The sequence below is a fragment of the Engystomops pustulosus genome, chromosome 6 (genome assembly GCF_040894005.1).
Source record: "Engystomops pustulosus chromosome 6, aEngPut4.maternal, whole genome shotgun sequence".
Lineage (NCBI taxonomy): Eukaryota > Metazoa > Chordata > Amphibia > Anura > Leptodactylidae > Engystomops > Engystomops pustulosus.
The window spans coordinates 149,156,799-149,169,219 of NC_092416.1; the positions used below are offsets into that span (position 1 = coordinate 149,156,799).

The 12,421-nt window shown below is 40.7% G+C and overlaps 1 protein-coding gene across 1 annotated transcript; it reads right to left on the bottom strand.

Moving 5' to 3' along the window:
- Positions 1–1,511: 1,511 nt before the first annotated feature.
- On the bottom strand, positions 1,512–12,021 carry CCR10 (C-C motif chemokine receptor 10). Its single transcript, XM_072113669.1, has 2 exons — positions 11,937–12,021; positions 1,512–4,259 (listed from the first exon to the last, which is right to left on the bottom strand). The coding sequence occupies exons 1-2, from the start codon at positions 11,958–11,960 to the stop codon at positions 3,198–3,200; spliced, it is 1,086 nt and encodes a 361-aa protein (XP_071969770.1). The 5' UTR covers positions 11,961–12,021; the 3' UTR covers positions 1,512–3,197.
- Positions 12,022–12,421: the final 400 nt, after the last annotated feature.

The window sequence follows — 12,421 nt, forward strand, 5'->3', positions numbered from 1 at the left end:
TGAACATCCCGTTGTGGCTCATCTGCTACAAGCCTTTAGTTCTGCATCAAATCTAATTTATGTCTTCTGCTGTTTCCATTTCCTTAATGATTTTTACATTTATTTACTTTTTTAATAGATTTCAGTAAAGCTACTGCCACCTAGTGATAGTGCCATGCGTTAACTCCCTTTCCAGGTGAAGGGAACTCACTATGTACACAGGGTTGGATGATCATTCTGTGGGGGACCCACAAAATTTGCCATTCAGGGTCCTGCCTTGTACTAATCAGAAAACAGATGGCATCACACCTTGTGAGGAGAATAATCACAATGAAAATAATGAAAGTGAACCTGCATCAGGTTTGGATTTCTCTTGACTTATGTGTCATGGTTACAACTGTGTTCAATTTACTTACATTGAATGCAGTTTTACACAGAAGCTCTTGGCTTTGTGTTGTGCACAAAGTTTCAAAACTGAAATGTGATGATATAAATAAAAACAGTGCTCCATTTATTAGCAATTTACTTTACATAGTGTCAGTCATCGGGTTTGGACTATGTTGCTGTGATTCTGACTTATGTATCTATGTTACTACCTGCGTGTAATGGGGCGTACCTATGTTTTGTTACAATAATTTCTATGTAACAGTATATTTCCCTCTGAGGTATTCGTGATATACACAGGATATGTTATAAATAACAATCCCATCTGGGTCAACATCTGCAAAGAGTTTGTGTGGGTTTCCTCCGGGTCCTCCGGTTTCCTCCCACACTCCAAAACATACTGGTAGGTTGACTAAATTGTGAGCCCCATTGGGGACAGGGACTGAAATGGCAAGCTCTGTGCAGCGCTGTGTAATCTGTTGGCACTATTTATATAAAGGAATTATTATTATTTATTAAGCACATGCTAAGGGACCTGTATCCAGAAGGGGATCCCCTAGTTGCAGTCTTGCTAGAAGGACAGGTGAAGGTACGAGCTGAGCTCTCCATCGCCGGTAAGTCCTTGCTCCATATAATTGCTAGTACCGATCGCGGGTGTTAAACCACCGTTTGCCTCTGTCATCAAAAGGACAGAAGAGCTTGGGCGCAGCCATCTTGGAGCAGATCGTCGTTCCCCGTGACATCATCGGGGGGAGGGGAATCCGTAAGATCCAAGCCCACAAGAACACGGAGCAAATGCGTTTTTTCACCAATTTCACTGCATTTGTAATTTTTTCCCCGCTTCCCAGTTCACGGCATGGAATTTTTAATACCATCACTATGAAGTGCAATTTGTTATGCAGAAAACAAGCCATCACACAGCTCTGTACATGGAAAAATAAAAAGGTTATAGATTTTTGAAGGTGGGGAGTGAAAAATGAAAACGCAAAAACAAAAAAGGGCTGCGGCGGGAAGGGGTTAATGTATTTATTCTCTAAAAATAAAAAAGGACTTATAGGTTAATATAAAAGAACAATACACTTACTATGGCACACGTTTGTTGGTATTCTCCATTATTTGGTTCCTGTTCAGTGTATGTTTGATGGAGTAGATGTAATCAATGACCTTCATTTGCAAAATTGTTTTATATAGGACTTTTATTATGTTGGACCAAACAGTTTATGCATTTATATTCTATTTATGCTTATCGTGAGAATAATATATCTTTTAAGGCCACAATTAAATATCTTAAGCTCATGAGCTATGTTTTATACATGGCCACACATTCAATCATGGCTCCAGGTGGTTGATTTCTGGTTTCTGTAGCACTTCATTAGAGAAATTGTTTGTTTTATAACAAGAGTCCAATAACGATACAGGTTATAGGTGTTTGTCTTGTATCACAGCTTGCCACCTATACACTGCATAGGCATTAACTGTAAGATGGTTGGTGATTCAACAGCTGGGACCACAGATCTCAAGTCTTCACACTTGTTTCCCCCAGACATTGACCATAGCCAGGAGTAGGTGACTAATGTCACTGACTGTGTCTCCATTTAAAATGTAGAATATCACTAAAAATGGACCAGCGCTTTTCTTTGGATTTCTTCAATTTCCTCAATAAAATTTCCCACTAAAAACTATGCAACACTAAATAGGAGAAATGGATGCAGTTGCAAGCATCATCATATGTTGCATCTCTGTGCAAGAAATATAACAAGTGTCGATTAATACTGTGTTCAGTGTCAGACTGGGTTTCCTTAGTCCCACCAGAGAAAATCTATTTGGGGGCCCACTCTTCATTATCCCCTAGGAAATATACTCTAGCAGCCTCCAAATTTTGGTGTTTTCTGATGGACCTCTGGGGTTCAGTATTGGGTTGCGCCGGGGCCCACCGGAGGATCCTCTGGTACTCTGGTGGGCCAGTCCGACACTGACTGTGTTAGCCATGAAGAGCAAAAGAAGGGTGAAGAAATCAGGCAATACCTTTTTGAGGCTAACTGAGTATATCTGATGGTAGTTCTCTTCGTCAGACGTGATGTTAGCATCATTATAACATTGTGTCTGATGAAGAGAACTAGCATTCTCGGAAATCTCACCATCAAATACACTTAGTTGGCCTCAAAAAGGTATCGCCTGATTTCTTCACTCTTCTTCTAGAAATAAAAGCTGATTTGATTATGTTAAGCAAGCTAAAACAAAGAGTAATTCCTATTTTGGATCCCCAATTTTTTTCTCCTCTTCCTTACCAACAAATGATTTTTCAATCTGTATTGGTTAGATTTACTTTCTTTATGGATTTATAACTTTGGAATGATTGCCAAAATAAAATAATAAGTGTAATACAAGGGGATGGGTTTTTTAGTCTTAGGTTACCTACCCATCTCTGTCTCCTGGTTCACATGTCTTGCTAGTACTTATGGTTCCAACACTGCACTTGGCCGTAATTTCCTGTAGGTCCCGCTTCAGCCAATGAGTTGCTTCCTCGGACCACGGACATTTCTGTTGACCATGGGAGGTCAATAGCTTTAATGTCCACAGGTCTGCGGAAGCGACTCGTTGAAGCAGATCTCATGACCTCTCAAACTTCATAGCTGATTGCTAAAAACTGGAAGTACTGGAGCATCATGGGAACCGGGAGCCAGAGCAGGATAATCGTTTTTTTCTTCCCCAGCACTGTCCTGGAAATATTCCTTAAAAACCCCTGTAAGTCAGTAGGATTCTGTGTTTGACCACATAGAATTCAATAGACTGTTCCTGTTTTTGGAAAATGAGATTTCTTAGATTTATCTTATCTAAAATGTAAAACTGTTGGTGCCCATTGTGAAAGAAGCATGGGAATCTCTTATTGATCCACAGTACTGAGCGTAAGTGGCTGTAGAGATGCAGCCACAATTCTTCAGCAGGAGAACAACGTCTTTCCTGAAATTCACCCCAACAAAAGAATAGATGATGGGATTAAGGCAGCATCGTAGGAAAGCTAGGTTACTGGTAATGATGATGGCAATATCTTTTATCTTCCTTTGGTCACAGGGCATCTGATGGTTGTTGAGGATGTCTGTGGTTTCCAAGAAAATGACCAACGTATAAGGGAGTTGAAGCATCACAAAGACCACCACAATGAAGATTATAACCTTGAAGGCTTTGTGCTTCCTAAAGCACCGACTACTTTGAATGGTTTTGATGATAATAGAGTAACAGAAGACCATGACAATGAAAGGTATAACGAAGCCAAGAAATATCTGAGAAAAGTTGCTTATGCTCTTGACTTGACTTGTGACTTTCTCTGGGAATATCATCTTACATATATACCGTCCATCATGCAGTTTAGATTGACTGTAAATTAATTCTGGAAGACTGAGTAACAATGATGCCAACCAAAGACTTAGGGTGATCCACTTGCTGCAGCGAATTAATCTTTGGCGCACCGTAAGGGCCTTAACTGCCAAGACGATTTCAATGTATCTGTCCACACTTATACAAGTCAGGAACAAGAAGCCGCTGAAGAAATTGATGGCGTAAACCCCTTGTACCACTTTGCAAATTTCGTTTCCAAATATCCACTCTTTAACTGCACTGGTAAACATAAAGGGGAGCATCAAGAGGAGCAGAAGATCAGCCAAGGCCAGGTTAATCAAATAGATATCAGTCATCGATTTTATCCTTTTAGCAAATGAATATGTCAGTAGTACCAATGTATTGCCGAATATACCAATCAGAAATACCAGAATTTGTACAATTGGTTGGAAGACTTTGGCAAATTCATGTATATTTTCCACATCACAGATCTCTGGAATGAAGCTTTCATAATCTGTTGACACATAGAAATCTGTTGTTTGGTAGGTATATTCCGAATACTGTAGGAAAAGAGAAAATTGCAATATTTGTTTTAGATACAATTCCGTATACATGCATTAGGAAAGTTTTATACATAATTTTTTTCAACTTTTTGCACATTTCAACATTTCCAGAAACAAAAAAAACGGTTTTGTCTCAATAAAATCACCCCCTATTTATATCTGTTAGCAGGGCCGGTTTTAGACAAAGTGGGGGCCTGGGCTAAACTAAAAGTGTGGCCCAAAAAATAAAACTACCGGTATTTTATGAACAGTCACAGTCGAGAATTTTATGGGAGATAAGACAGATGATGGGTAGATTGATGATAGAAGATAAATATGAAAGATGATATAGATTAATAGTTAGATGATAGATTTATAGATGCAGAAATATAAAGTAGATTATACGTAGATAGATGATGGGAGGTAAATAGATATGAAAGATAAATATATACAGTGGAAGAGAGATAGATTACTATATGGATATATAATAGATAGTAGATAGATACCAAGACCCCTAATTTTATTACCAAAAACTGGGAAAACCTATTGACTCGAGTATTAGCCGAGGGTGGGAAATGCATTGGTCACAGACCCCCCCAGTATATGGCCAGCCAGCCCCCTAAAGTATACAGCCTTCCCCCAGTAGTATACAGCCAGCCCAGCTTGCCCCCAGTAGTATACAGCAAGCTCAGCATGCCCCCAGTAGTATACAGCCAGCTCAGCATGCCCCCAGTAGTATACAGCCAGCCCAGACTGCCCCCAGTAGTATACAGCATGCCCCCAGTAGTATACAGCCACCTCAGCCTGCCCCCAGTAGTATACAGCTTGCCCCCAGTAGTATACAGCCTGCCACCAGTAGTATACGATGTTACAGAACACAGAAGATAGGCGCGGAAGCCAGAAGAGGACCCGCGCGGACATCGGGGGAGCAGTGCTGCACATCGGGGTCACCGGAGGGTGAGTATATAAGTTTATTATTTTTTAAGTATTTTTAAAGTATTTTTTATGTATTGACTCGTGTATAAGCCGAGGGGACGTTTTTCAGCACATTTTTTGTGCTAAAAAACTTGGCTTATGTTAGTAGAGTATATGAACATTATTGAGGATCGTCAGATGGTTTCTGAGCATCAACAGATTCAGCCACCTGTAAAATATATACTTTACACTACATTGGTCTTAGGCTACATTCACACTTGCCCAGGGGGCACACGGTGGTGCCGGGGAGAGGAGGAGGGGGAAAAGCGGCCAAAGGTCTACACTTTTTAATTATTTGTCTCAACCCATTATGATCCGCACCTGCTTTTGGCTTTAAAAACTGCATCTGAAAAAACTGAACATGTGACCGCACCCTTACAATGGGAAAATCATCACCAAGGATTTTAGGTCTTATCTTGGCTTTGTCTGCTTGTGAAAAAAAATCAAGGTGCCCTATATTTTTAGTGTAATTCAAGCCTGAGATGTAGGGCATCCCAATCAAAATCTGTGTCTAAAAACCCTACAGTGCTGTGCTGTGTCAACAAATCCAGACTTGCTCATTGGGAAAGGTTTCTCTGGACTAAATCATTGATGGTCCCTTTTTTCTGATGATTAATAGGGGCTTGACACCCAGCCTTAATAGTCTATTCTAAGGGTAGACCATCAATGTTTTGTCCTGAAAAATTACTTAAAATGAGAAACAATTGGGATTATACACTCACCGGCCACTTTATTAGGTACACCTGTCCAACTGCTCGTTAACACTTAATTTCTAATCAGCCAATCACATGGCAGCAACTCAGTGCATTTAGGCATGTAGACATGGTCAAGACAATCTCCTGCAGTTCAAACCGAGCATCAGTATGGGGAAGAAAGGTGATTTGAGTGCCTTTGAACGTGGCATGGATGTTTGTGCCAGAAGGGCTGGTCTGAGTATTTCAGAAACTGCTGATCTACTGGGATTTTCACGCACAACCATCTCTAGGGTTTACAGAGAATGGTCCGAAACAGAAAAAACATCCAGTGAGCGGCAGTTCTGTGGGCGGAAATGCCTTGTTGATGCCAGAGGTCAGAGGAGAATGGGCAGACTGGTTCGAGCTGATAGAAAGGCAACAGTGACTCAAATCGCCATCCGTTACAACCAAGGTAGGCAGAAGAGCATCTCTGAACGCACAGTACGTCGAACTTTGAGGCAGATGGGCTACAGCAGCAGAAGACCACACCGGGTGCCACTCCTTTCAGCTAAGAACAGGAAACTGAGGCTACAATTTGCACAAGCTCATCGAAATTGGACAGTAGAAGATTGGAAAAACGTCGCCTGGTCTGATGAGTCTCGATTTCTGCTGCGACATTCGGATGGTAGGGTCAGAATTTGGCGTCAACAACATGAAAGCATGGATCCATTCTGCCTTGTATCAACGGTTCAGGCTGGTGGTGGTGGTGTCATGGTGTGGGAAATATTTTCTTGGCACTCTTTGGGCCCCTTGGTACCAATTGAGCATCGTTGCAACGCCACAGCCTACCTGAGTATTGTTGCTGACCATGTCCATCCCTTTATGACCACAATGTACCCAACATCTGATGGCTACTTTCAGCAGGATAATGCACCATGTCATAAAGCTGGAATCATCTCAGACTGGTTTCTTGAACATGACAATGAGTTCACTGTACTCAAATGGCCTCCACAGTCACCAGATCTCAATCCAATAGAGCATCTTTGGTATGTGGTGGAACGGGAGATTCGCATCATGGATGTGCAGCCGACAAATCTGCAGCAAATGTTGGATGCCATCATGTCAATATGGACCAAAATCTCTGAGGAATGCTTCCAGCACCTTGTTGAATCTATGCCACAAAGAATTGAGGCAGTTCTGAAGGCAAAAGGGGGTCCAACCCGTTACTAGCATGGTGTACCTAATAAAGTGGCCGGTGAGTGTACATGCTTAGTATACAATGATATCTTCCATCAGTAATAGTAGCTGTAAAGTAGTAGCTATATTTTTCATTGTAATAACTTAATTATACAAAAATTGTTGAAAAGGAGGAATTTTCTGTTTGCCAAATTTTTTCCTTCCTGGCTGGTTCTATGTGGTGCACAACAAAATCTTATATATGTGGTTAATCTACACATATGGTAAATTTAGCAAGTAGGCTGCGATAGTTAGATTACAGTATTTGTTTCTAAACCGTAAACTGTAACATCAATGACTGCATTATTCATGTAATCTTGACTCAAGTGACCCATAATAGCAACATTTGTGCCCTGTCCTGATCCAGTTTTTCAAACAGATTTATCTTAAGTTGTTTGATCATGCGTTGTTTTTTGCACCTAAAATGTCTCTATTTTGCGCCATATTTATCTAATGTCAAAATTAGCTTAGATCGATGTGATCATTTTATGTGGTTTGATTTTGAGACTTTTTCACATGTTTGCGACTTTTTGTAAAAAAGTCTCAATGAGAAAAAACATTCTGCTGGCAACATCCAATCATTTCTCACATATATTGTAAGCAGGACTTGTGGGGCTCAGCAACGTGTCTTTACACTGTATATCACTGACGTATCGCTGTCTGCTTATAGAGGGTGATACGCTGCCTGATCCTCCCCCTGAAAGCAGGGGGTGGAGTCAACCTCAGAAGATGGTGATTGGCTGTTGCCATTGTATTTGGAGTATAAGGTCAGTGCCGTTATACGGAGGGGGGGGGGGGTTAATGTGAACAGAACCATCTTATGATGGTTTATATTGTTAAGCTATCATAATTTTTCTGTTTAAAAGAATCAATTTAAGAAGTACAGCTGGGAATCTTATTCAACTACTACCCTGTGTGACTGGTAACGTACCCCACTCAGTGCCAGTCATCTGCTGCTTACACACACCCCCGCGCCCCACCACAGAGGACAGTGAGCATCAGTAGACAAATATGGACTCCAGAATCAGCTGCTAGCAACTTGCCTTCACCACCTGGGTCATTACTCCCTCCTGAGTAAGTACAACCAGCGTGGTTACTTATCACTATATATAATGGGGCTTATTTACTAAGGGTCGCGGATCGCACTTTGGTCGGACTGTTTGCGGTTTTCAGGATTTGCGCAGCTTTGACAGGTATTTAACAGGGGTTATGGGATTGTGTCACTGCGCTGCTTTCATGCGTCAGACATCGTCGATTCAAATTGTGTCGCAAGATCAAGCACTTACATGCACCAGGAAGAAGATGGTGAACTCCATCTGACATGAGCGAGGAAGCGACACATGCAGGATATTAGGCGACAATACAATTTCTGTGAACTCTGCGGACCAGGTTAGTAAATGTGCCCCAATGGAATACCTATATATATATATGTATTTATAGGCATTTAGAAAAGCCTCAAGCAAAGGGTATATATTTTAATGGAGAATTTAGGACTGAAACCACATGATGCTTTTTTCCTATACAGAAAAAAAGATTGAAATGAAAGGGTAAGACATTATGTACATTTATGCAGAAAGTTTCTGTCAGGAAAAAAAAATCAATATCCCTTTTAATCCAATGGCTACATGACTTTAGTAACCACATACAACCACTGGCCTTTGTTCTGTGGTGGTGCCGCGACGCTTGGTGCGACATGGTGTGCTCAATGCACCATGACTGTGCACAATAGGCATCAATGGCGGCCATAAGCTTGCGCCATTTTCGTGGCTATCTCATGACCGCCATATACAATCGTGTACATGAAGCCTTGCAGTGATTTACATACGTTCCTTCCTATTGACAATTGTATGAGTTTCTTCTAGACTAAAATCTGGTCGAGTAACATTCATATCTGGATGGAGATTTATCTGCTGCGGCTGCCACCTCATTTCACTAAAGCAGTGTTTTTCTATAACTACCGGAGTTTCACGTCTTGAGAAAATTATATGCACTTGCTGACTCATTTCTTTTTTGCTTTGTTGTATGTCTTGGTGCAAGGAATATCAATATCTACATTTTTGCACTTTTTGTTAACCAGCTGTTGGGGGACTTGTCTCCAGAATAGATAGTTATTTTCACTGTTACCGTAAAATATTTGCAGTTGAAATAAATCACATTGCTACACAAATGAATGTTGTGGTTTCTCTCACAATCTGATTGCCTTCATCAAATAAAATAATAAAAGTAGTACAACTTACCCAGTATAGCGGTTTAAGATTGCTGGGTGTCTAACCACTAGCAATTGCAGTCATAGAGGGCCAAAAGTTCCCTGAAGTACCCTATGAATGGTCAGACGGTACTCCATTCCCTTACTCTGAACTCTAAATTATGCAGACTCCGCTCTCCACAATGTACTGCACCTTCTACTTGGGCACATTCTTGATGTTTTTGTATAGGCCACATATTTAAAGTTATATTCCCACAAAGACAAGATTCTTAAATATACTGAGGATAACAAAATAACACATTTTCTAATTGACTGTTATTAACACATATACAGCATTTCACTGATGAAGTCCAACCTGTGTCTACCAGTCCAACCTGTCTCTACCAGTCCTGGTGTACACAATTGTGGTTGCCCCTGGATACAACCGTAAATCTTCCATATTTGTATTCTTCTCATGAATAGTTCTCTTTTCTGCACACTGCAGTGCTCTCTGCCTCCTGCCCCTCCCCCCTGCATTACAAGACAAGCTAAGACACAGGCACATCCTGCCAGCATACCGCATTGTGCAAAGACTTACTCTACAAGCTACAGACAGAAAAGGTCTTTATAGCAGAGCTAACTGTGTATCTTATTAATTAGGTAAGGGAGCAGTGCTGACTCTGTGTGTGTTATCAGTAAGATAGCAGAGCTGGAGAATGTAAAGGGAACCTTTCAGCAGAAAATGCTGAACACCTTCCGGATTTTGTTTCTTTCATGGCCCAGTACGGTGGCATCATCCAGAAAATCAACTTTGAAGTGAGATGTAAATCGGTTGTATAAAGTCATGGAGACGGCGGAGATAGAAACACTAAAGTCATGTGCTCTCTTCCTCAGAAAGCCCCTTCACTGTAATTAATGGTTCTGCATCCAGAGACATCACTGACCAGATTTCCTGAAGTCCGAAGTGCGATGTCAATCACAGAGGAGAAGGCTTTCAGAGATCCCCACCTTGACTTCAGTGTTAAACTTTCCACCTCCTTGATTTTATACAGCCAATTTACATCTCACTTTAAAGTTGATTTTCTAGATGATGCCACCACACTGGACCACAATAAGCTGTTTGACAACATACTGGTAGTGGTTTATTAGGCCAATTGCTGATCACAATTTCCCTTTAGGTCCCAGCAGAATTGTCAGCATCTTGGAATACTTTTAATGTCAAATTCCTGGTGTATTGTTTGTCTCAGTGTACGGCTGCCGGTGCAGGTATACTGTATGCACACAAGAGTCCTGTGGTCCCCTGTTTGCATCCAGTGTGTCATCTGTGGATGAGCTCCACTCACTCACTGATGACTAATGAAAATCACTGCCTGGGACGCAAACACAGACAGGAATAGGACCTGCTCCTCTTATGCACAGGGCTGTGAAATTCACAGCCGTATACATGAGCCCATGGAAGCAAATGAGGACATGTGCTGCTGTAGAAAATACTGGATATACAGAGACCTAAGAAAACTACAAAGCAAAACATATTGCCAAGAAAAAAGACAAAGTGAAAATTCATACTCAGGGATGTGGATTAAAAAATATACATTTTGTAGACTCACACATGTTTATATGATCACACACATTTATAAATATAAATCATATATACAAACAGTTCTAAGAACATACACATATTATTCCACTCACATTTATGCACTCACATACATTCATATATTTATACATACACTACATATACATCAAATACACAAACATATAAACATCATATTATTACTCATACAGTATTTACACATTATAAATACACAGGTATACAGTATTAACCCTCCATATACTCACATACAGCATAAACACTATATATATATATATATATATATATATATATATATATATATATATATACAGGCGGTCCCCTACTTAAGAACACTCGACTTACAGACGACCTCTAGTTACAAACGGACCCCTGGATGTTGGTAATTTACTGTACTTTAGTCCTAGGTTACAATGATCAGCTGTAACAGTTATCACAGGTGTCTGTAATGAAGCTTTATTGTTAATCCTGATTCTTATGACAACCCAACATTTTTAAAATCCAATTGTCACAGAGACCAAAAAGGTTCTGGCTGGGATTACAATGATAAAATATACAGTTCCGACTTACATACAAATTCAACTTAAGAACAAACCTACAGACCCTATCTTGTATGTAACCCGGGGACTGCCTGTATAAATATATATATATATATGTATATATATATATATATTACTGATTCAGGGCTCCCCCATTCTTGCTGCTCTGCCTTGCCTGATTTTTCATTAGATAATAGAAAAAAAAATTTATTACCGTAGATACCATGGTGTGCGCATCAGCCATAGTTAGGGGGAGAATGTCAGATGTCATAGGAATTCTATGTTTTTTTTTCTATGCCATTAATAATAATATTGGCTTATTTTCCACTAATGCCAAAAGCTTGTGGAATACCCATTTAGTAGCAATGCAATGAACAGTCATTAACAACAGTACTTACAAGGTGAAGAAAAAGAAAGAAAAAAAAATATATGTATATAAATATATGCATTGTTGTTATTCTTTAACAAGACAAAGATCAGATTTCTGCTTCTCACCTTCTCATGTGGCTCAGGTCTCATTGTGGAGAGTTATTTAGATACTGAGAATTGGAGATACACGCTCTTTGAGGAAGTCAGGTAGCTCTGCTCAAGTTAGTTCACATCCACCTCCTTTTATGCTTTTACACTCTTTAAAGGGGTTGTCCGAGTTTAAAAAAATATATATATATGTGGCCGGGAGCGGACTGACTAAAATAATAAAGATGTACTTACCTTCCGGTGCCCTCCCGTATCCAGCGCTGCTGTCGCTCCGGTCCGGGCGCCATGTAAACAAACATGGCCGCCGGAGCAGCGCTGCATTCAGCTTCCGGACGGTCGTGGCCGGGTACGCCTATCCGTCCCTATACACAGCATTGTGTATGGGGGCCGGAAGGTTGTCGTGTCCGGCCGGAAGCTAAATGCAGCGTTGCTCCGGCGGCCATGTTTGTTTACATGGCGCCCGCACCGGAGCGACAGCAGCGCTGGATACGGGAGGGCACCGG